General features: G+C 52.2%; 2 protein-coding genes across 5 annotated transcripts; both read right to left on the bottom strand.

The window, feature by feature from the left end:
- Window positions 1-675: 675 nt before the first annotated feature.
- selenbp1 (selenium binding protein 1) lies at window positions 676-5,974 on the bottom strand. Its single transcript, XM_088387991.1, has 12 exons — window positions 5,724-5,974; window positions 4,459-4,512; window positions 4,281-4,393; window positions 3,865-4,050; window positions 3,146-3,266; window positions 2,907-3,089; window positions 2,491-2,672; window positions 2,276-2,354; window positions 2,082-2,203; window positions 1,909-2,001; window positions 1,210-1,328; window positions 676-1,064 (listed from the first exon to the last, which is right to left on the bottom strand). The coding sequence occupies exons 1-12, from the start codon at window positions 5,725-5,727 to the stop codon at window positions 902-904; spliced, it is 1,419 nt and encodes a 472-aa protein (XP_088244117.1). The 5' UTR covers window positions 5,728-5,974; the 3' UTR covers window positions 676-901.
- Window positions 5,975-6,120: 146 nt separating this feature from the next.
- On the bottom strand, window positions 6,121-23,116 carry pogzb (pogo transposable element derived with ZNF domain b). 4 transcript variants are annotated; one of them, XM_088387988.1, is made up of 17 exons: window positions 22,887-23,113; window positions 22,039-22,151; window positions 21,336-21,472; window positions 19,180-19,237; window positions 18,999-19,106; window positions 18,294-18,483; window positions 18,083-18,228; window positions 17,924-18,024; window positions 17,581-17,727; window positions 17,347-17,481; window positions 17,090-17,283; window positions 11,107-11,232; window positions 10,985-11,044; window positions 10,809-10,921; window positions 8,784-10,430; window positions 8,671-8,707; window positions 6,121-8,429 (listed from the first exon to the last, which is right to left on the bottom strand). In XM_088387988.1, the coding sequence occupies exons 2-17, from the start codon at window positions 22,145-22,147 to the stop codon at window positions 6,584-6,586; spliced, it is 5,154 nt and encodes a 1,717-aa protein (XP_088244114.1). In that variant the 5' UTR covers window positions 22,148-22,151; window positions 22,887-23,113; the 3' UTR covers window positions 6,121-6,583. The 4 variants fall into 4 exon arrangements, with proteins under 4 accessions (XP_088244114.1, XP_088244113.1, XP_088244111.1 ...); XM_088387987.1 differs by having other exon boundaries at window positions 10,809-11,044; window positions 22,039-22,235; window positions 22,887-23,116; XM_088387985.1 differs by having other exon boundaries at window positions 10,809-11,044; window positions 22,887-23,115.

The raw sequence follows: 23,116 nt of genomic DNA, 5'->3' as shown, positions 1-23,116 counted from the left end.
CATTGACTTCTTACCATGCCTAGCGACAATTTTAAATCCTCAAAGATGATGCTGTTTTATCATTAGTTGTGTTTCCAGTGTGGTGCCATACTCGTTACCTGTACAATCATTTCATTGTAGTGCCCCAAGTTACTGGTTCATGGAGTGACAGCCACTGACAACCCCTTTTATATATATATATATATATATATATATATATATATATATATATATATATTCCATACAACCTTCCAAAAACATGCACGGTAGGCTGATTGAGCGCTCCAAATTGCCCGTAGGTGTGTGTGAGTGTGCGAATGGTTGTTCATCTCTGTGTGCCCTGCGATTGGCTGGCGACCGGTTCAGATTGTCCCCCGCAATAGGCTCCAGCACACCTGTGACCCTTATTAAGAGAAGATGATGGAATGTTATGTTAATGGTTATCATTAGCAACAAAAGTAGTGAGCGCAATCTGGACTCATTTTTACTTCACAATGCCATAACATGGACCTCAACTTAGAAATATTTTTCCAGTGAACGGGTTTCAGTTTTAATGTGAAGCGTAAATCAAGATGAATGGCTTGATCCAGCAAAAGGCCATGGATTTTGAAGATGGCACAGTCACCCGAAACAGGTGGCAACAATCGAGCTGGTCTCACTTGGCTTTTTGGTAAGAAAAACTCTCCTAAACAGGCCTTTTGGGGCGACACACATTTATTGTACCAAGTACAACTGTGAGCCCCAGTGCTGCTGCTCTCTTAGTAAGATCACGATAATCATCATCAAGTCTTTTGCATTTGCATTTACAATCACGCATGTGTTGTTAACATTCAGACAAAACCATGTGATGAGCTTCAAATTGCAAGCACAGATCAAATTTGACTGACAGGCACCCTTTAGAAGAAGCAGCGAATGTTTGGGGTCACGGCCAGATGTCAGATGTGCAGTCTCCTCCCGGGTACCTCAGCTCATGAGCCAGTGCCGGACCACCGGGTTCCTTGCCGAAGTCCACAAGGAAGTTCTCGTTGAGAGTTAGACCCCCCTTGAGGGAGTCCACGTGGATTTGCATCATTACCGACCCCTCCCTGCAAATGGCATTAGCAACGTTAGCATCACTGCTGCCCAAAGACAGTCTTCTTTTGTGTGTGTGTGTGTGTGTGTGTGTGTGTGTGTGTGTGTGTGTGTGTGTGTGTGTGTGTGTGTGTGTGTGTGTGTGTGAAAGACACTAACCGGACCATTTCAGGGTAGAACTGTTTGTCCCAGCCACTGTAGAGTGACGTAGTTGCATATAGCCTTCGACCATCCAAACTTAACTGTAACATCTGGGGACCACCAGAGACACGCTTCCCCTAGACACATGCGCAGGCAGGTAAGTAGAAAACTAAAGCAAAGTTTGCTAGCAAGCTAGACAGACCGGTGATAAGACAGCTACTGCACAAAGATAGAGGGATAAATAGCTGGACGGCTTGAATAGGTATGGTCGTAGGTAGCAAAATAAACAAGGAATAACTGGACAGACAGACGATACATTCGCCTGCTTAAACAAAATAAAAAAGCCTAGAGCAGCATAGTTTTGTTGTGTTTTGCTGCTGATTTGCAAAAGCAGCCAAGTCTGGAGCAGTTGGCTTGGTTCACTGGCGAACCTGCTCAACTCAGTCAAAGCCGTGCCATAAGACCAACATGCTGTTGTTGCTCTGCTGTGACCTGATGACACCAGCAATTACCCAGTAACGCAGAACCCAGTAACAGGCTAGCTCAGTTCAGTTCGCAGAGGGGGTTGTGGAGAACACAACAAAAACATACTGGTCACTGTTGTTGTTGTTTTTGTATTGGAAGCAAGCAGACAGATGACTACTAAGCGCAAACTAGCTAAATGGACAAGCCAGTAGACGACAGACGAAAGTCAGGCAGGTATCCTGTCTGAGAGACCTGAATAAAACGGGGGCAGGGCTGCAGCTGGTTATCTGGGTCCTCTAGGACTCGGACCGGTCCATCACTGGTGATACTGCCTCCCAAAAACACCTGGGGACACACAGATGCAAAGTAAATGGCTCTCTCTTGCAGGGCTCCGCCTGTGGATGTGCAGTCATATGACATCTGACCTGTCCAACCAGTCGAGGGTTCCTGGTGTCGCTGATGTCGTACTGTCTGATGTCACCATGTAGCCAATTGCTGAAGTAAAGGAAGCGGTCATCCAAAGAGATCAGGATGTCAGTGATCAGGCCTACAGACATGCAGACATGTGTTAGACACGCAGGCAGACAGACAGGCAACTCAGGCTGGTGTTGCCGCAGACCTGGCATGTCAGGCAGAATCCATCCTTCGACTTTCTTACTGGGAACACCTATGACCTTCTCTGCAGCCCACTTTCCTGTCTGAGGGACAAAATGTGACATGAAACGGAACGGTGCAAAAGAGGACAATTGCGGACAAAGGTGACAGTAGAAGGCGGCAGGCAGTTTCCAAAGCAGAAGAGCTCTGGAATTTTGTGCCTTGCAAGTAGTCACCCACTGGTTCTCTGTAAAACCGGAACACGTTCCCCCTTAGGGCACAGCCCACAAAACCTTCTGTGGCATCTGGGTCATGGAGAAACCGGACCTCAAGAGGAATGGCACCCTCTTCTCCCAGATCCAGGGTCTGCACCCTCTTATGGGTGCTCCAATCCCACACGTGGAGGGAAGTACCATAATGGCCTGGAACAACAAGGAACCTGGCTGTTGGGTTCGAGTTTCCAATGCTGAGTTGGTGCCGACCAGAACCTCGACCCCGATCTGGCTTTGGACTACTTTAACCTGATAATAAATCTATGAGGTCCGGCGGGTAAGACCAAAAAAGGCCAGCTTCAAAAACAAGGAATGTTTGATCAATGTCTTGAGTCAGGCGCATTTTGAGGAAGGAAAGAAGAAAGACCTTGTCTTTGTTCTCACCTTCTCCGACATGAGCAGGATTAAAACCCTCTGCAAGGACTTTGGGGGCTCCCCACTCACTGCTGATCATCACGTTGTGGCGAGGCTGGTACCAAAAGTCGTAGCCAAAGGGGGCCGCCTCGCCAGGATGCTCCCAGTTGCCAATCACCTCAAAGGTCTCAGCATCCAGCAGCACAAAGCCACCTGAGAATTCAACAGTCCCAAACCTTGGAATTGACAGGCTGTGGTGGCGGTCTGACCTTTGCCGCCCCCGGAGGGGTCCCCCATGCAACTGATCAGGATCTGACCACTGCCCAGACAGTGGCTGGTGTGGGGGTTAGCCAGGCCGCATTTCCAGTACAGATCCACAGGCTCCACGATCTGAGAAGACGAGACAAGGGCCACGTGACTCGCCGTCACCTTTGAGGAGCCAAGCGCCGCCTCACTCGGCAACCGAAAGCAGAGAAGGGGACACGAGCCGCTGGCTCTGAGAACTTGTAGTTAAAGGCTTAGGACTTGACTCGGAACCTGAAGACTTTCTGCAGAAAACATGATCCTTGTCTAATTTCAAGGTGACAACACGCAAGTGTGTGTTGGCAATGTGTGTGATCGTGAGTTTGTCAATCCTGTCTGCACTGTACAGAAGGTCGCAGCAGCGACAGCGTCATGTCCTCGGTCGGAGCAGCACGTGCGCACTTTCAGGCAGACAAACCAAAGTGTTAGGCAAAAGGGATCATCCAACTTGAGCCTCTCTGCCCGCTGTAATATGGCATATCTTTCTTAGCCGCCTGCTTGATGGGACGCAGAGTTCAGAGTGCTCGACGACATCAAGTCGCTTGGAAGGATTTGACAAAAGCAGGTAGGTTAAAAACGGCTGAGAAGAAAATTGGATTCCCGAAGGAAATTGTGGCAAGCCTGAAAGGATTGACACCTTCCTCTGAGCCGACGCGCAAGACTGACTGCGAGGTGCAGGACGGACCTTGTGGAGTCTGGGCTTTCGGGGGTCGGCGCCGACGTCCACCACATAGATCCGAGAGGAGATGAGAGCCGGCAGGATGAGGCGGTTGCGCTTCTTGGAGGCGTCGCCGAAGCAGCTGCTGCACGCATTCCAGCCGCTGTGGTGGAGCTCATCGTTGATGTTGGGCATGGTAAGGCGGTGCACCACCTGCAAGACAAGCTGCAGTGTCCAACCAGCCCACTTTCAAATTTGCTGCTGAATTTCCCTCAACAGCAATAGATGAGCAACTGGTTCTGCTGAAGGCGCAACTACCGATCAGCTACCTCAAGTCTATAAAACCTAAAGAAAGAGGGACCAAAACAAGCGCACGTCCCGCAGAGGAAAGAAGCCGCTTGTTGGCATGAAGGAGGGGCAGGGTGAAAATAATGGCAACATACCTGGCAGTAGGACGAAGAGTCCGGGTCCACGTCCACGGTGGCCAAGTAGTCGGCCTGGCGGGTGGCCGTGTTGCGGTAGATGCACGGAAGATACACAATCTTCTCGCGATCGCCTTGAACATGCATGTACACTAAGTGATGTGCGCACACATGTAGACATGCGCACACACACACTCACCCTTCATGGCGTTGAGCGGGCTCGCGTATCCCGGTCCACATCCTGAGCAGCCAGCTGCGCACAAGCGAACGCAAAGGTCACAATACAGGATGTGGCAGCTCCACCCAGTCTGATCGCCCCCAAGCCCCCCCATGGGCAAAGGTCACAAGACGGGATGTGGCAGCCCCACCCAGTCTGACCCCCCAAACCCTCCCATTGTTGAAGGAAAGAGGAATGCGGTGAGGTGAGCAAATGTGGGAAAAGACAGGAGGCGCGTGTACAAGAGTCGCCCACACTCATCCAGGTCACAGAACCACTGGATCAGGCCGTTCCAGGCCCCAACAATCAATGAGCGTTACGCAAGTTGGGGTTGAACATTAACCAGCTGTCCCCGTGTTGCAGCTCCAGTCAGGTTGATCAGTGCAAGACTTGGGTTGGACTTTTGCAGCTGGCAGTGGCCTCTCACCAGGCCAAATGTCAAAAGACTTGGAGAAAAACAAGTGCATTCACAAGTGAGGGCAACATTTCCACTCTCAAGTAAGCTCATACAACTCTGGCCCACGTTGGAACCAGTTATGAGCGTAAAGTAGTCAGGTGGGCCACGCACGGGGATGCCTGGTAGACCGTCAACCTGTGCCAACGAATTCTCTGTGAGGCAGACAAAGGTCTCTGTCTTCCAGCCGTTCGTGAAAGTGAGAATGGTTCTGTCGCACACCTGTTCCTGCTAGCAGCACTCAATTGCAATCTTTTGCGCCACCAGAATGTTTTCCGAGGAGGAGGAAAGCAACTGGTTGCCTCTTTTGTTGTCGCTGAGCTGTGGTAAACAGCCCCGGTTTTGTTTGGCGGCCTAGGGAAGGTCACCTCAGGACTCGGTTGCCCCCGTGGAACCCACTTCCGGGTCAAGCTGCACCAGTACCAACAACAACATTTTGCTGAGTGCACAAAATGAGGGCCAGTCTTTGACTGAAAGTCTCCTGCTGTCGACTTTTGGGATGAACAAACACGCCAGCTGCATTGAAGTTACGCATGTTGTTGCTTGGTCTGCATTCACCGTTTCGAAAGCTTGCCAGTGTATGGGGTCAAGGTCATCTGGTTCAACATAAAAGGTGCAGCAGACTTAAAGAAAAACAGGAAGTGAATCCCAGTATAGGATTGCACGCAGCGATATCAAGATCTCGCATACTTCGTAGCTACGTGCACGGAGCGACGACAAGCATTTTACACAAAAGCAACAAAAGCATGTTTGTCGTGCGAGTGGGCTATTACGTTTGCAGAAGCTCACTCACCCATGTTGACGCTCGCTGGTGTTTAGCAGTCAGCATGCACACACACTCAGACACACACACACTCTCTGGGCCTCACGCACACTTTTATGGGTTTAGCCCACCAACGAGGGGGGAGAGGAGAGCAGAGGGGGTGGCAGGCGGAGCTTCTGGCGAGAAGGCCAATAAACTCTGCCAGAGCTAACTGGCTGGGAAGTGGCTCTTCTCTTTGCTTTGTATGTCACATGACAAAGCAAAGGAGCAAATGAATCTTTGGCTGTTTGGGGCCAAGGGTGGCTAACTTGCACGAACAGGGCCATCACCTCCAAAGTGAGCCAGGCAAAATCCACTCCAATCGTGGACAACTTGTTTTCCATTTGAAGTTATCTTCTGTTTAAATCCTACACAATAAAAGCCCCAGTTGACAATAAAAATACTTTTATATTGAAAAAATTGGAAAATGACTTTCAGCTTTCCCAGCAGAAACATGTGGCTTGGGACGAAGCCACAGACAGGACAGAAGAGACAGACTGAAGCAAAGAAAAGGACAACATAATGTATGAGGAGCTTCTCATTCCAATCGCTGTGGAATGCAGGCTACATGCTGTGGTTAGTGCTAGCATATAGCAACAAGTCAATGCCAACATTCAGTCACAATCAGTTTTGCATTCCAATTGGCCAGCTGCTCTGGAGTGGCTGAGCTCACTTTGGAGGCTGGACGCGAGCAGCTAGCTTGGGGGGGCTGGACGCTAGCAGCCAGCTTGGGGGGCTAGCTGCTAGCACCTAGCTTTGGAGGTGAGCACAAGTTGAAAATCGCAATGGACAATGCCGCATCATTGTCCGACGCCAGCCATATTGGGTCCTCTAAATATCTGGAAGGACTTTTAGCTCAGGTCCATTAGTTGGGGCTCGTCTTGGTTGCTCCGAGCTGTCTCTGTCCTGATCTCCGTCCTCGTCTTCATGGTTATCTTCCATTCATCCCCAACTTCCTCTCCGATCATGATTCTGGTCTCCCTGCTCTCCTTGGTGGCCTTCCTATCCTCGTTCTCCTGCTCCTTCTCTTCTTTTGCTTCTTCTTCGCTGTCCTCTTCCATTATCTCAAGCTGTTTTCCTTGGACCATTTTGGTGTTTTCCATTGGCTCTGGACCATTTGCCTCTTTGTTCTCTTCCCAGTTTCTGTTGGTGTCCACTTGTTGCTCTTCTTCCTCCTGGAGTTCTGTGTTTCTGTTCTCGTCCCTTTCCTCTTGCAGCTTAATTTCAGTGTGTGCCCCGGGTTTGTCTTGCTCCTGAGGGTCCTCCTCCTCTGCGGACATCTGGTCGTCATCAGAGTCCTCTTCATCCTCCACTAGCAGTAGGTCCAAACTGTCTTCAGAAGGCAGCAGTATATTTTCAAGATTCTTCAGGAGGTTCTGCCACTCTGCCTTTCGGTTGGGACCTTCCCGGTCTGTCCTTGGCAGGATTCCCGTAATCTCAAAAGAGGTCCGCCATGGCTGCCGGAGGTCTTTCAGGTACGTCAAGGCTTCGGCCGTCCAGCGGATCAGCATTTGAGCGGCAGTGTCTTGCAGTTTTCTTGGCGCCGCCGCCTCTTCGGGCTCCTCCTGGCCGCCAGCACTGAACTTGTCCCACCGTGCTCGGAGGAAGCGCTGCAGAGCCGGTTTGACACAGAGGTCCAGAGGCTGCAGGAGGAAGGAACATCCTTCGGGGATGACGGCCGGAAGAGTGCCCCAGTTGCTCAGGTTGCCGAGAGAAAGGTCTCCCACGTGGTCTTGATGCTGGTCCAATACCAACATGGACTTCCTGTGGCAAACTGGCCCAGAAAGATATGGCAGCCAAATTCGTTGAATCCAGAGCTTGAAGGCCTCCCGCGCGGTTGGGTTCTGTGAAGTGACTTGGAGAAGCACAAAGTCCGGCAGTGGCTCGCTGGCTGGCCGTCTGTCGGTCAGCACCAAAGCAGGCAGCATGGTTCCGTCAGCCAGTGCCGACAGACACACGGTGACCAGCGGCACCGAGCCCGTGAACTGCAAAGCCTCAGCGCGGTGCTGAACGCTTCCAGTGTCCACAAAGAAGCATAGCTCGTCCATCACGCCGACCGAACTTTGAGGAAGCCGGTTGGCCAAGATGGCTCTGTGGGTGAACTCCTTGAAGGACTGGACACGAGCCTGCAGGGGAAGCGGCAACCGATAGGCTCGCTTGCTGCCAGCGGGCGTCGGGCCCAGCTGGTGGCGGAGCATGAAGAGCACGGCCCAGTCGTAGGACATGCGGAAGGTGTCGCCCAAGGCGCCGTTCTTGTTGAGTGTGGCTGCTTTGTGGAAGAAGATGCTCTCGCTGACAGGAAGCTGCTGCTCACGCTGGCTCAGCACCCAGGCCACCAGATGGGCCTCGCCGTCCCCCTGGACCTGCATCTCGTCTCTGTCCCGGTTCTTTTGCTTGAGGTGTTTCCTGGCCTCCTTCAGCCAGACCCGGATGAGGCACGGCTCAATGGAAAAGATGGCGGACGCCTGGTGTAGGCCGCCGCACAGAGCCAGCAGCGCCACTCTCAGTTGGTGGGTTGACAGGAAGTCTGCTGGCTCCGTTTGGCTGCTGATGTCTGCCGGATGAGGCGAGGGAGGCGGAGAAGTACCCTCCTCTTTTAGAGGTGGCCTTTGCTTGGGGCTGTCGGCGGCCTCGTCTTCAGAGAAGTCTTCCAGGGGGGCCAGATGATCTTGGACTCTGTCGGATTCCGCCTCGTCACTGTCACACAAAACCGACGCACCCGTCAGACACCCAAGATGATTCAATTTTCCGCTGCCTCAATCTGACTCGAGTGCAGTGTATTCATGTGAGCCTGTCTGGGCATACATGTATTTGCTTTGAAAGAGCAGGACACCCAACAACAGAAAGAAGCGACTTGACAAAAACACAGTCACAGTTAATAAGATGACTGATGACAAAATGATTGTGTGGAGGCGGCTTAACAGCGGGCTGCGATTACCTATGGCTGCCTTCGAGGAATCCCACTTCCGTCAGGCCTGCGGACAACAAAGGCGGCTTTTAGCCGCGAAGGGCGGGCATCGGCACAGAAACCTTCGGATGAGCCCCACCCACCTTTGTTGAGAGGCGACAAGCCGTGAAACTCCCAGAAGCATGACGACTCTTTGCACAGTCGCGCCCCGCACACCACACAGCCCCAGGTGCCGGTATCCATGGTCTCACCGCAGTGTCGGCAGCTCCCGGACAAGCCAGTGATCCGGTCCATGCGGTGTCGGACCCTCCGGTCGCCCCTCTCCGCCCCCCGTGTGCTCCCATGCGAGGGCTGGCGGGCGCACTCGGCCAGCTGGATGCCCAGACGCTTGCGGAAGTTGACCTGCGTGAAGAGCCCGTCTCGCACCCAGGCCGGCGGGTTCTCCTTGCGGCTCTCGCGCAGGACGATGAAGGCGTTGACCACACTCAGGTTGACCAAGAACCAGAAGAGAGCGCGCCAATGGCGGTCCTGCAGTATTCCACCCAGCGGGTTACAGGCCAGGAGCTGCTTGCAGATGTCTACCCCTCGCATGTTCTCTTGCAGGAGTCGGAAGGCCATGGGCCGCCTGATGGGATCCAGGCTACCCATCTTGCTCTGCGAGCGCCTCCACACTGTGTCCGCTTCCCCCGCGCGGGCGTTGCTGGACAGGCAGCCCATCTCCTTGGTGTCCTTCCAGCGTGTGGCCAGCAGGGGACCCAAGCGCCTCTGCAAGAAGTCCCCGGGCTTGTCCAGTCGGCCGTCCTCCCACAGCGCTGCCGGCAGGATGGGACTGCGAGGCGGGAAGGAGCTGGAGGCATAGATGCCCTGGTCCAGAAGCTGCTGCACCAGAGGCACAGACATGAGCGACTTGGCCAAGTAAATGTGGTGGTGCTTGTTCTCCAGACCCTTGACCAGCTCCTGCACCACGCCCTGCCCCCTCCTGGCCGCTCTGGATGAAGAAGCGGGGGCCACCTCCTGGCCACTCTGGATGAAGAAGCGGTGGCAGTAGCCGGACTTGGAGTCACACAACAGCCACAACTGAGGCTGGCCCTGCAAGCTCCCCATTGGCGGATCTCCCTCCAGAGCGGGGAGCAGAGCTTTGTCCATGCTCAGGCAGCAGTTGGGCCGGTAGGCATCCCACATGGCGCTGCTCAGAATGTCCAGCATGCGCCTGAAGACGCGCAGCGGGTCGTGGGCTTGGTGGCCACGTGACAACTTGGCGGTGCTGAAGCTTCCCATGCGGATGTTGGAGGCCACTTGCTTGAAGCGCTCCAGGCTCATGGTGCGCTGGAAGGTGGGGCCATCACGTTGGTTCCAAGACCAGTACTGAGATGGCTCCGGGAGGTTGTGCAAGCCCATCAGGATGCACAGACCCAGGAAACCTTTGACTTCTCGCGGGGTGACCGGAACCCAGTCCCGGCAGCCCGAGTCCAGGTAGCAGCAGGTCTTGGCGTGGGCGTTGGTCTCTGCAGCGATCAGTTCCACCAGCGCTGCAGGGAACAGCAGGTTGAAGAAGTCCACAGCGTCGCCGTTCCTCAGCGCCGGCTGGCGAGGCCCGCAGGGCTGTGTGAAGGGCGAGATTCTGATCTCTGCGTCCATGTCGTCCTCGGGGCGCGTCCAGCTGTCGGACAGCCTCCAGTCCTGGTGGCCAAGCGGCTCGTCGCTCTCGAGCTGGCATGGCATCTGGTCGCTCTCGAGCTGGTGTGGAGGCTCTCGGTCCCAATGCAGCTGGATATCTGGCTCCACGTACACTGCAGACGACAAACAGCTCCAAGCTTGAGCAAAGTTCACAGGAGGGAACATTTTAAAATCTACTCTTGTCCTTCTACTCTGGTGCCATGTCATCTGGGAAAGCCAAAATAATGAGACAGCAATATTCTGTCTGCTTTCCCGTCATAATGCTTCATTTACGCACCAAGGTGACGCCAATTTGATTTGTCGTTTCATTTTGACTAACATTAAAAAAATATATTTTGTGACAAGTGAGTTACTTTCTGAATCGTCATGTTGAGCACGTTGTATTTCTTGACTTTTGTTTGTACAACAGCAAGGGAGGGCATGGCAAACACTTGATGCCTTTGCTTGAAGCCGCCGCTCGAGGCGTTAGGAAGCCTGCACTAAATGCTCACCTCTGGGGCGGCAGATGGCACCACCATGCTCTGGGTTGGCCAGCAGGTGTTCGGCCATCTCGTCCCCGGACACCGACGCAAAGTCACAGTGGCAACATGTCAAGAAGAAAGGACTGAAACATAAGCAGGCCTTTGTCAGCAGCCGCTCGAGGATGGAGGACGCGACGGCGGCTGACCAAGGGGGCGGGTGTTGATGCGGAGGGAGACGGTGGTCTTTGGAGCGCGGCACGTGGTGGCTGCAATGAGATGGCAACAATCGATCACGAGCCCCACTGCTTCCCCGCCCTTCCCGTCTTACTGGATCATGTGGCCTGCGTATGCGCGAGAGCAGCAGCTGCCAAAGGCGCACAGCAGGCAGCGCACGTGCGTGGGGTAGTGGGCAGCCATGTCACGCACGTCGCCGCCGCACTCCAAACACCACAACCTGACAACCAAAAAGCAGACGCTTGCTTTGAGCACACGCTTCAGTCAAATTACATCAACTGGACAACAATCAACCGGCAAACATAAAAATGCGCTGGCAGCGCTACTTTGTTCCCATTGAAATGCCCTCAAATAGCAACAATACAATCCAAAAAAATCCTTTTTTTATTAGGGACTTGAAACGAAGAACATTTCATTGTTTTGACAAAATTTGACGGCATCCATTTGCTGTATGCGTGTCAGTCATTATGGGGGAACATGACGCCTGCGCTCACGTGACACAACACGAGCCAAACCGCTCGGACTTCGACAGTAGCCAAACGGTGGCCCCAAGATTGAGCAAGGAGCAAACCACATCGCCCTGAACATGCGCAAAAGGAACTTACAGGCAGAAGAGTCACAATCTGTTCAAGTGCGACTGGCACTGAGGAATACACAAAAGAGAGAGTGCCGGGAAAATGAATGCGTGGTCTAATTTTGACAATGCCATGAGACCAAATGAGCATTTAACTCAGGTTTTGCCCGAGGAGAGGTCCGCAAGCGTGGTCGCCGTTCGGCCCAGCGTGGTTGCATACCTTGCTAGGGGAAAAAGGCTGCTGCTATTCTGGAACGCTTCAACACACAAAGGTGAAACTTAGACTCAAGACTATCTATTCACTCCAAGTACGTATGACTGAAAGCAGAAGCATAGACGCACGAGTCTTTTGGGGTAATGGCTTTATGGAAACAAAACACACATGGGTATTTCCCACACTTACAAATTGTTGTCACCATGCCAGTCACTATCGCAGTCCCTGGTGCGCAAGAAGCAGAGCCAAGCGCGGCGCACTCGATGGGCGCTTTGGCACGGCAGAGCCTGAACCTCGATGGGTTCGGTCGTGCGATGCCATCCAGGCCGACATCCGGAGAAAAGCTCTCCCCTTTGCCCTTCTGCTGGACGAAGGCATTCACCACGGCAATAACCATGAAGTGAAAAAACCTCTTGTGCCACTTCTTCGTGTCATCCTATCAGGGCACTGGCTACATCAAGTCAGCTGAGAGAGGGGTTGGGGTGAGGGTTACATAAAGATAGACCCAGCGCACAAATGGCTGCAATGCCAAATGGCTACAATACACACCTGTTGTATTATTTTGCCGCTGACGGCACAGGGATGTCCAGCGGCCATCTTGGGCATTAAAAAAAATCCCTGGAATCTCTCCAATGGGTAAAGACAAGCAAGTCGCTTCTCAGCCATCAGATCAGACACTCCTCGGGGCTGCTGTTGCTTTTGGAAAAGTCCATTTGGTTTGCGCCGATGGTGCTGCACGCCCCGCTCTTCCTTTCTGTTTGGTTTGCACCGATGGTGCCGCACGGCCCGCTCTTCCTTTCCGTTTGATTTGCACTGATCGTGCCGCACGCCATGCTCTTCCTTTGGAGCAGGTCATCGAAAAGCACCTGCACTTGGTTGGTGCTCGGCTTGACCTGAGCCCAGTTGTAAAGCTGCTCCAGCAGGTCCTTGTCCAGATCGGAAGTGCCGATAGCAGCGATCCTCTGGCTGTGGACGAGTGCCTCTTACTATCAAAAGTGCCTGCAAACAGTTTGTATCCTTCGCACGTTAAATTGTTTTTGCTCCTTCCAATTTGACGCGGTCCCCTCCATGAGTTGTCACCTTATCGTGGTGGAGGGGTTTGTGTGCCCCTATGATCCTAGGAGCCATGTTGTCGGGGGCTTCATGCCCCTGGTAGGGTCACCCATGGCAAAAGGGTCCTAGGTGAGGGGCCAGACAAAGCACGGCTCACACAAGGCCCTTATGATGAATAACATAAATGGATTTTGTTTTCCCTCACCCGGACGCGGGTCACCGGGGCCCCCCTCTGGAGCCAAACCCGGAGGCGGTGCTCGAAGGCGAGCGTCTGGTGGCCGGGCCTTCGCCCATGGGGCCCGGCCGGACACAGCCCGAAAAGGAAACGTGGGTCCCCCTTCCCATGGGCTCACCACCTGTGGGGGGGGCAAAGGGGTCGGGTGCAGTGTGAGCTGGGCGGCGGCCAAAGGCAGGGACCTTGGCAGTCTGATCCCCAGTTGCAGAAGCTGGCTCTTGGGACATGGAATGTCACCTCTTTGGCTGGAAAGGAGCCCGAGCTGGTGTGCAAGGCAGAAAAGTTCCGACTAGACATAGTCGGACTTGCCTCCACGCACAGTTTGGGTTCCGGTACAAGCCCTCTCGAGAGGGGCTGGACTCTCTTCCACTCTGGAGTTGCCCACGGTGAGAGGCCTCGAGCAGGTGTGGGTATACTTATTGCCCCCCGGCTGGGTGCCTGCACACTGGGGGTTCACCCCGGTGAACGAGAGGGTAGCCTCCCTCCGCCTTCGGGTGGGGGGACGGGTCCTGACTGTTGTTTGTGTCTATGCACCAAACGGCAGCTCAGAGTACCCACCCTTCTTGGAGTCCCTGGAGGAAGTGCTGGAGAGCGCTCCTTCTGGGGACTCCATCGTTCTACTGGGTGACTTCAATGCTCACGTGGGCAATGACAGTGAGACCTGGAAGGGCGTGATTGGGAGGAACGGCCCCCCGATCTGAACCCGAGCGGTGTTCTATTATTGGACTTCTGTGCTCGACACGGATTTTCTATAACGAACACCATGTTCAAACATAAGGATGTTCATGTGCGCACTTGGCACCAGGACACCCTAGGCCGCAGTTCGATGATCAACTTTGTAGTCGTGTCATCGGATTTGCGGCCGCATGTTTTGGACACTCGGGTGAAGAGAGGGGCGGAGCTGTCAACTGATCACCACCTGGTGGTGGATTGGGTCCGATGGTGGGGGAAGATGCCGGTCCGACCTGGCAGACCCAAACGCTCTCTGCTGGGAACGTCTGGCAGAATCCCCTGTCAGGAAGCGCTTCAACTCCCACCTCCGGCAGAGCTTTTCCCACGTCCGGGGGAGGAGGGGGACATTGAGTCCGAGTGGACCATGTTCCGCGCCTCCATTGTTGAGGCGGCCGACCGGACCTGTGGCCGTAAGGTCGTTGGTGCCTGTCGTGGCGGCAATCCCCGAACCCGCTGGTGGACACCGGCGGTAAGGGATGCCGTCAAGCTGAAGAAGGACTCCTATCGGGCCGTTTTGGCCTGCGAGACTCAGGAGGCAGCTGACAGGTACCGGATGGCCAAGCGGAACGCGGCTTCGGCGGTTGCTGAGGCAAAAACCCGGGCGTGGAAGGAATTTGGTGAGGCCATGGAGAACGGACGGCTTCGAGGAAATTCTGGTCCACCATCCGGCGTCTCAGGAGGGGGAAGCAGTGCAACGTCAACACTGTTTACAGTGGGGATGGCGTGCTGCTGACCTCAACTCGGGACGTCGTGAGTCGGTGGGGAGAATACTTTGAAGACCTCCTCAATTCCACCTACATGCCTTCCATTGTGGAAGCGGGGCCTGGGGACTCTGAGGCGGACTCTCCAATCTCTGGGGTCGAAGTCACGGAGGTAGTTAAAAAACTCCTCGGTGGCAAGGCCCCGGGGGTGGATGAGATCCGCCCGGAGTTCTTAAGGGCTCTGGATGTTGTGAGGCTATCATGGCTGACACGCCTCTACAACATTGCCTGGACATTGGGGACAGTACCTCTGGATTGGCAGACTGGGGTGGTGGTTCCCCTCTTTAAGAAGGGGGACCGGAGGGTGTGTTCCAATTACAGAGGAATCACACTCCTCAGCCTCCCTGGTAAGGTCTATTCAGGGGTGCTGGAGAGGAGGGTCCGTCGGGAGGTCGAACCTCGGATTCAGGAGGAGCAGTGTGGCTTTCGTCCTGGCCGTGGAACAGTGGACCAGCTCTACACCCTCAGCAGGATCCTTGAGGGTGCATGGGAGTTCGCCCAACCAGTCCACATGTGTTTTGTGGACTTGGAGAAGGCGTTCGACCGTATCCCTCGGGAGCTTCTGTGGAGGGTGCTTCGGGAGTACGGGGTGCCGAGCCAACTGATAAGGGCGATTCGGTCCCTTTATCACCCTTTATATATGCCAGAGTTTGGTCCGCATTTCCGGCAGTAAATCGGATTCGTTCCCAGTGAGGGTTAGACTCCGCCAAGGCTGCCCTTTGTCACCAATTCTGTTCATAATTTTTATGGACAGAATTTCTAGGCGCAGTGGAAGAGTTCAAGTATTTTGGGGTCTTGTTCACGAGGGAGGGGAGGATGGAGCGCGAGATCGACAGGCGGATCGGTGCAGCGTCGGCAGTAATGCGGACTCTGTACCGGTCCGTCGTGGTAAAGAGAGAGCTCAGCCAAAAGGCAAAGCTCTCAATTTACCGGTCGATTTACGCTCTTACCCTCACCTATGGTCACGAGCTATGGGTCGTGACCGAAAGAACGAGATCCCGGATACATCGCATCAGGATGTCTCCTGGACGCCTCCCTGGGGAGGTGTTCCGGGCATGTCCCACCGCTAGGAGACCCTGGGGACGACCCAGGACGCACTGGAGAGACTATGTCGATCAGCTGGCCTGGGAACGCCTTGGGATCCCCCGGGATGAGCTGGATGAAGTGGCTGGGGAGAGGGAAGTCTGGGAGTCTCTCCTGAAGCTGCTGCCCCCGCGACCCGACCCCGGATAAGCAGAAGAAGATGGATAGATGGATGGATGGATGAATTTGACGCGGTCCTCTTCTGAATCTTGACATTCCTATGACTGGGGCGATGAAAGAAATGTCATTTTCAAAAGTGGCAATCCTTTCTTTGCCGATAACATGAAATTCTTCTCACAGGTATGCAAGCTTTACTGAGTGGGAGCCAATTCATGGCCCAAAAAAGCAAAGCTCAGATTCAAAGGATAAGAAAGCACTTACTCGTCAGGGCAAAGGTGGGCTGCTTCTGCCTTGGAGAGCGAGGGATGTGGCGCCTCGGCATCAGAGTCGCTGTTGCCGTCCTCCTCAGGCAAGCAAAACTCGCTCTCAATTGTGATTATCGTCACATAGACAAAGTCCAATCGCTCGCCGTTTGGTTTTTGATAGCCGCATTTCCAAGTCAACCCTGGCCAATGCTCAAATGAGCCTCGCAAACTGTTTGTGTGAAAAGCCGTTTCCATGCCAAAGACTTTGTCATTTTTCCATGAATTTCACAGAGCTTTCAATGTGTCAATCACAGGGAAGCTTCACCGGGAAGGAACATATGAGGTGGGGGGTGGGGCTACTTTTTATGGTAAGCTTGTCCATTGGCTGCTGTGGACCTGGCGTTTGCATTTCGGATCAAGTGAGGACCTGACCTTTGTTTGGGCAAGGTCAACGACAAATCGTACGGCAAACAAGACAAGGCAAATTTAAATGTATTCCTCCAAATTTACATTTTGGCATTGAAAAAGGGGTCTGTGCCTACTTGTGGTTAGCAAGCCGTGCCTTACCCATTACCGTTTTTCCCGTGGACGTTATCCTTCGCAATGTGCCCAAAAACTCACATCGTTGTATGGCGGTGTCCTTTCTAAGGTAAGTACGTTGAAGCTATTCATCTCAACCTAAATTCTTTGTGTGCGGGATTAAATTGAACCTGGGTTGTTAGCCATCGTTATGGAGAGCCTTGTTCTCAAAAAGTAGAGCCATTGACGTTAAATGGTTAACCCTGGAGATCAATTGGAAGGACTTTTTTTTCATTTCTGATTGACTTGGCTTTATTTCTACCTCCCGTCAGTATCGACGCTGGAAAATGGCAAGAGCGATTGGTCAGAATCCCACAGAGAAAATGCCGCGTTGAATCGAGGAGGCGCCCAAGCCAAGACACCTGCCTCTGCGCACCGGCTCGCCATTCCCCCTCCCCTTCCCCACGGCAAGTATGGCCGCCTCCACAAATGGATGCACTTTGTCCTGATGAACCCAATCTAGTTTTCCTTTTTAGCTTACCTGCCGACATGCGGCCGCCCGAAGGGGGAAGGGGGGGGATTGGCCAGTGGGGAGTCCCCAAGGCCGGAGGCGCTCTGCTGCTCCGTCTTGATCTTGATGGGCTGGATGAGGCAGGAGGGATCCCGCAGGAGCTGGGCCCCGCCTCCGACCGATGCGGCGGGAATCCTTTTCTTGCCGTACATGCGAATGGTCACCTGGGCGGGTGGTGATATCAACATCAACAACAAGGACTCGCCGGGGAGCTCTGGGTAGCTCACCTTTGAACCCAGCGGGAGCCCCTCCAGCTTGGCGGGCCTGCGCACGCTGCGGTGGCGCTCCAGCTTGTGGCGCTTTTTGTCTGCCAGGAAGGCAAACTGCAGGCGACATCTGCTGCAGTGGAAGGCCTGGCCCGCCTGGCACACAAAGAACCACAAAGAAAGTGTTGGGATGGAGGCCGCGAGTGGTGCTCTGCACAAGATTGTGCATGTGTGTGTGAGTGAGTGTGTGTGTACCTGGTGGTGCAGGACATGCTTCTGATAGCTGGCCACATTCCTGCTGACTTTAAGGCAGAAGATGCAGAGCAGGTAGCGCGAATTTCTGTGGAAGCTCGCAAAGTGCTGCAGGACGTCCGAGTAGAAGGATGAGCGGTAGAAGCACACCTGAACACAAGCCACAATTCATCAGGATGCCGCAAGCGGGCACTGATGGATGGTGGCCTCCCTCCCATCCTGCTTCTTCTTCTGGGCTTCCCTTCACACATGCTAGTAACCAACCGCACTCACACATGGGTGCGTGGGTTTCCGCCATGCTAACTGCACACCCGAACGGAAGCGGCAACCAAGAAGGCGCGCCCACCTGACAGACATAGGGCATTTCTCCTGGTTTATGGTTGGTCTTCATGTGGTTGAGGAAGGCTGGCTCATCATCAAAGGCCCACTCGCAGATGCGACACGTACCTGCGGAGACCCGCCGTGGCGTCAAGATGGCCGGCATCGACACCACGCGTTAACTTACAGGAAGAGGGGGCGGGGCCGTGAACCCGCTCGCGGTGGCCTTGAAGATGAGCGCCGCTGGAAAACTGGCGGAAGCAGAAGGCGCACATCTTCCGGTCGTCGCCTCCTCGGACGAGCGGCGAGTGCTGAAGCGTGTGCTGCACCAACCTGCACCAGCAACATTTTCCTCAGCGGGTGGCCCTCCCTCGTCAAGCAGCCCCCGAGAGGCACACCTGAGGTTGTCGCTAAATGCGCGCTGACAAACACTGCAGTCGAAGGTGTCCAACGCCTGGCGGTACTTCTTCCTCAAAGGCTGCTCCCCGCCAATCATCCCGTAGTAGAACTCGTCCACGCTGAGGACCACCTTGGTCGGCATCATGCTGGAGGAGGACGACGAGCTGGGAGCCGCTGGGTCACCTGACGCTGCGATCGCAGCAATGAAAAGCAAGATGAAAAAAGGCTAACATTAGCACTTGAACTCAACGTGTGGATGGGGTTCTCCGCTTTCTATTTTACTCAAAGACAAATTTAGCATCATGTAAAGTCATTTTGGTACAGGAGATCTATGATAAGAAATGCGCTTCTTCTTTCTGACAACAAAAAAGAAAATGCGATTTTTAGCACGATAAGAAAAAGTCTAACTTTCCGATTGAATGCTGTCTGAAGCAAACAGCCAACAATTGAACGCAATACGAACAAATTGTCCTTCGCCGCAAGAGTGCGACGGGTCACCAAATCTGACCTAACAGTCAACAATTGAACGTAATGTGAACAAATTGTGCGTCGACGTGACAGTGCGACGTGTCACAAAAACTAACTTGAGCCACTTAGCCGTCAAAAAAGTGATGCTGCCCACAAGTTGGAGGCTTAACCCCAAGAAAACAATGGGCACCAAAACAAAAAGGCTTAATCAACGAGTGCGCAGTAAGGCCACTGACCTTGGTGCCCCCTGCTGGCGTGATGACCCAGCTGGGGGGGAGGTCCCAAGAGGGTGTGCCCGGCGGGTAAGCTAGAGGACGCGCCCAGGGCAAGCTGTACCCCGGGGGCTGCGCAGACGGTCAGTGCAAAATGTCAACTCAGCTTTGGACGGTTGAGCATGACGAGAGCGGCGGCACCTACACGGCTTCTGCAGCAGGTTGACAATCCGCGACGGTCCGGGTGATGGCAACGGCAACGCCTGAGCCAGAACAGTACACGTGCACACACAAAATGGTGACTTGTGCTTGAGTGTGAAAGCCTGGTCTTATAAAGCTAAAATGTGATGTAACCCCCCCAAAAAGAGATTACTTTAGAAAGGGATGCCCAAGTTTGGTTGCTAAGAGCCCCTTTCAAGATCCTGGTGGCAAGCCTGATGATTTTTTAGGGATGCATCTCAAACAAGGTTCTAAGTGTTTGAGTAAGCGTGCAGACGAGAGCGGGTGGGGGAGCGCCGGACCAGACGTGTCATAAAAGGTCAGGTAAAACCCAAAGGTGGGTCACTTGTGTTTACGCGCTGCCGTCAGGTGTTCCCATGAAGCATTTTCATTCACATTCATTCTGATTCCGATTTACAAGGCTCCTTGTAAAGCGGGACAATGTATTCAACATGGGCAGTACAAATACATATATATACCTATATATATGCATATATATATATATAGGTATATATATATATACATATATATGTATATATATATATATACATATATATATATATATATATATATATATATATATATATATATATATATATATATATATATATATATATATATATATATATATATATACATATATTATACCGTAATTTCCGGACTATAAGTTGCGGCTTTTTTCATAGTTTGGGTGGGGGGGTGACTTATACTCAGGAGCGACTTATATATGTTTTTTTCCACAAATTTTTACTTGATCATTAAGACATCACTTACAAGTATAGTTGACCACTTCCCATGTTATTTTTAGTATAGTTGATCACTTCACATGCTTTTATATCTTTATCTTGAACATATTCAAAACATAAAAAATAGAGAAAACATCAAATAAAGCAACCAAGACTTTAAAGCACCATATCCAAGTCCACTGTCTGCCGTATGTACACTTGCTCCATTTTTGCTCCTCTTATATTTATTATTATTATTATTTATTATTATTTGTTTATTTATCATTTATTCAACACTATGCCGGTCCTATGCCATGGAGCTCTCGTGTCTGGAAGTCCACGCCGCCACACGCTTGGAAGTTTGTTTAATAAAGAGTCGTTTACCAAACCCACGTCTATCCTTGTACTTTGTTAATGCTACAATATAGTTATATATTAGATCTGTGGAATAAAGACGAGGCTGACGTCAGGGCGCACGCGCGGCGATGTTGACAAAGGACGAGGAATTTGATCGATAGATTTAATGGATTTAAAGTGCACGGATGGTTTGATAATATTATTGGCTTATACTATAGTTATTTGAAATATAGTTTATCTATCGTTATATGAGCCTGTGGAATATTTTGAAGTGCAAGCGCCCTCAGCCGCGCGCACCCATTGTTGACAAAGAACGATCGATGGATTTAATGAATTGGAGTGACACTGATGGTTTTATAAACATGTTATTCATGTAATAGTTGTCCTTAATCACTCTATATGTTACGTCAGGCCCGTTCTCAGCTCTTTGTTTGTGTTTGTCACGTTAGCATACCTATCGTTTAGCCTGTTGTTGCTATTTAATGAATTGGAGTGACACCGATGGTTTTATAAACATGTTATTCATGTAATAGTTGTCCTTAATCACTCTATATGTTACGTCAGGCCCGTTCTCAGCTCTTTGTTTGTGTTTGTCACGTTAGCATACCTATCGTTTAGCCTGTTGTTGCTCATTCATGACTGTTTTTGGTGTGGGATTTTGTCGAATAAATTGCCCCCAAAATGCGACTTATACTCCGGAGCGACTTATATATGGGGTTTTCTCACTTTTTGGGGCATTTTATGGCTGGTGCGACTTGTACTCTGGAGCGACTTATAGTCCGGAAAATACGATATATATATATATATATATATACACACATATATACACATACATACACACATATGGGAGAAAAGTTTTTAAAAAAAAAAAGACCAGATAATATGAATTAAACCATTTCTGTTCAATATGCGTCGGTTAAAAAATAATAATACTATCAATGTACACTTTCACGTTTAACTTCAACAAGTACCGAAGCAGAGCAAAAACCAGACCACAAAACCGCGTAACCTGAGCGAACCGTTCCGGCCCTGGCACAGATGAAGATGCATGCGGGTGTACCTGGGCACTGAGGAGGAGGTGTGCCCCGCCGCTGGTCTGCGTCAGGAAGAAGGGCCTGTGAAGCAACACAGGGGCGGCGGCACAGGATGATGGAAGAGGCGGCGCCATTGACTTCAGTGATGAGGGCGACAAAGAAGCTGAGGCAGAAAAGCAAAGTCCTCACCACTCGCGTGCCACAGGCCATTATTAGCCCTCTTCAGAAGAACCACACTCTGCCCCGACTTTGCCGGCCAAAGTCAAATACATTCTTTCTTTCTCATTTAACAAGTGTTGGTTGGTGTCATCAGAATGATGTACCTGTGCTGATTGTCCGCTAGACGGCGCTCTGACTACATTCGATGCGATCACAGACACAATGACGTGTTATGTTACAACGTCACGACGGTGCGCAGAAGGTAAAAGCTTCAGCGGATGTGCAGAAAGCAGCATGACCTGCTCTTCGTGACAGAGGAAAGTTGTAGCTAAGGGTCAGCGTTTGCATGATTTTTTAAAATCTAATGAGTCCTGTTAAGCACATATTTGCAACGCAAGGCTGTCAAAGCCGCCACGTTTTGAGAGGGAAAGGCAAATGATTTCAAATGCACTCGCTGCCTTTGAAATCTTTTTACTCGTTCGCACAGTCGACGGGCATTTGTGGTGCGGTCAAAGTCCGCAATTGCGAACGATTGCAAACACAGACACGCACGCGGCTTTTACTCCCTACCTGGCTCACAAGCGCCCACGTTGTCGTTGTCTTCGTCCACGCCGTCGTCCACCTGCTGCCACGGTTCCAGCTCCTCCTCTTCACACTCCATAAACAACTCCGTGTCCATGTTGCTATGGAAACCACATCAAGCCGCCGTGCGAAGAGCACGCGCTGACACATTGGGCTGAGGCATCCTCACGCGGGACAACATTTGACTGGCAAAAAATTCGATCGATGTGTGCTAACGGCGACAGGCTGGTCATAAGCCAATGTCGGGGCACACATCGAAAAACGCCAGCCAATGTGAGGGCCAAGCCAACATAAGCACAAATTGGATGAGAGCAGATGAGAGCCAAAATAAAAATACTGAGATCAACGTGTTGCCCGAGAAGACGACATTCAATCGACACACGCAAACGGACATAGCGAAGACTGAAAGTGACGTATACGTGTTTAACTTGTTTCTTGCTTAACTAGACTACAGTAAAACGAATAAAGCAAAGCTAAGATAAACTAAAATAACCTAAGATAAGGAACCGTGTCAACGTTTGCGCTGCTCTGATATTTAATCTGTGGCGGCGGATGCAGGGTTCGCTGCCCCGTCCCTCCTCGTCTACGTTGACCTTTCTTTTTCGCTCTTCGGTCACGACGGCTCAAAACGCACCCACCAAGTGACCGGAAAGTCTATAGAAAATCCAAGTTTGCCCAACGGACGACGACGTGAAGGTTTATTCTGCTGCGCAGCGTTTTGTTGGCCACGCACCGCCCCTCTGGTGAACCGATTGCTCCCTCCGTGCTCCCGCCCAGCGCAAGGCGAGGTTCTCTACCTATCCAGACCGAAGCAGCCCGAGAGGAAGCGCGCTTACCTCCAGCAGGTAGATGAAGCCCAACAACACAACAAAAACAGCCGACGAACACGGACGGACCGACGGACCGAAAGAGACGAAAAGCGAGGGCGGGACTTCTGCTTGTTTCTTGTGTTTGTGCCGCAGATTGGTTGGCGTTAATGCGTCACTTCCGGGCAGGTGGCTTTCGTCTTACGATACACTGTAACACGAAAACACAATAAAACAACAAAAATCACGACAAGACAGTG

Source organism: Syngnathus floridae, chromosome 10 (assembly GCF_059516105.1).
Source record: "Syngnathus floridae isolate MCC-2025c chromosome 10, RoL_Sflo_1.0, whole genome shotgun sequence".
Classification (NCBI taxonomy): Eukaryota; Metazoa; Chordata; class Actinopteri; order Syngnathiformes; family Syngnathidae; genus Syngnathus; species Syngnathus floridae.
This window is presented reverse-complemented; position numbering and strand designations above follow the sequence as displayed.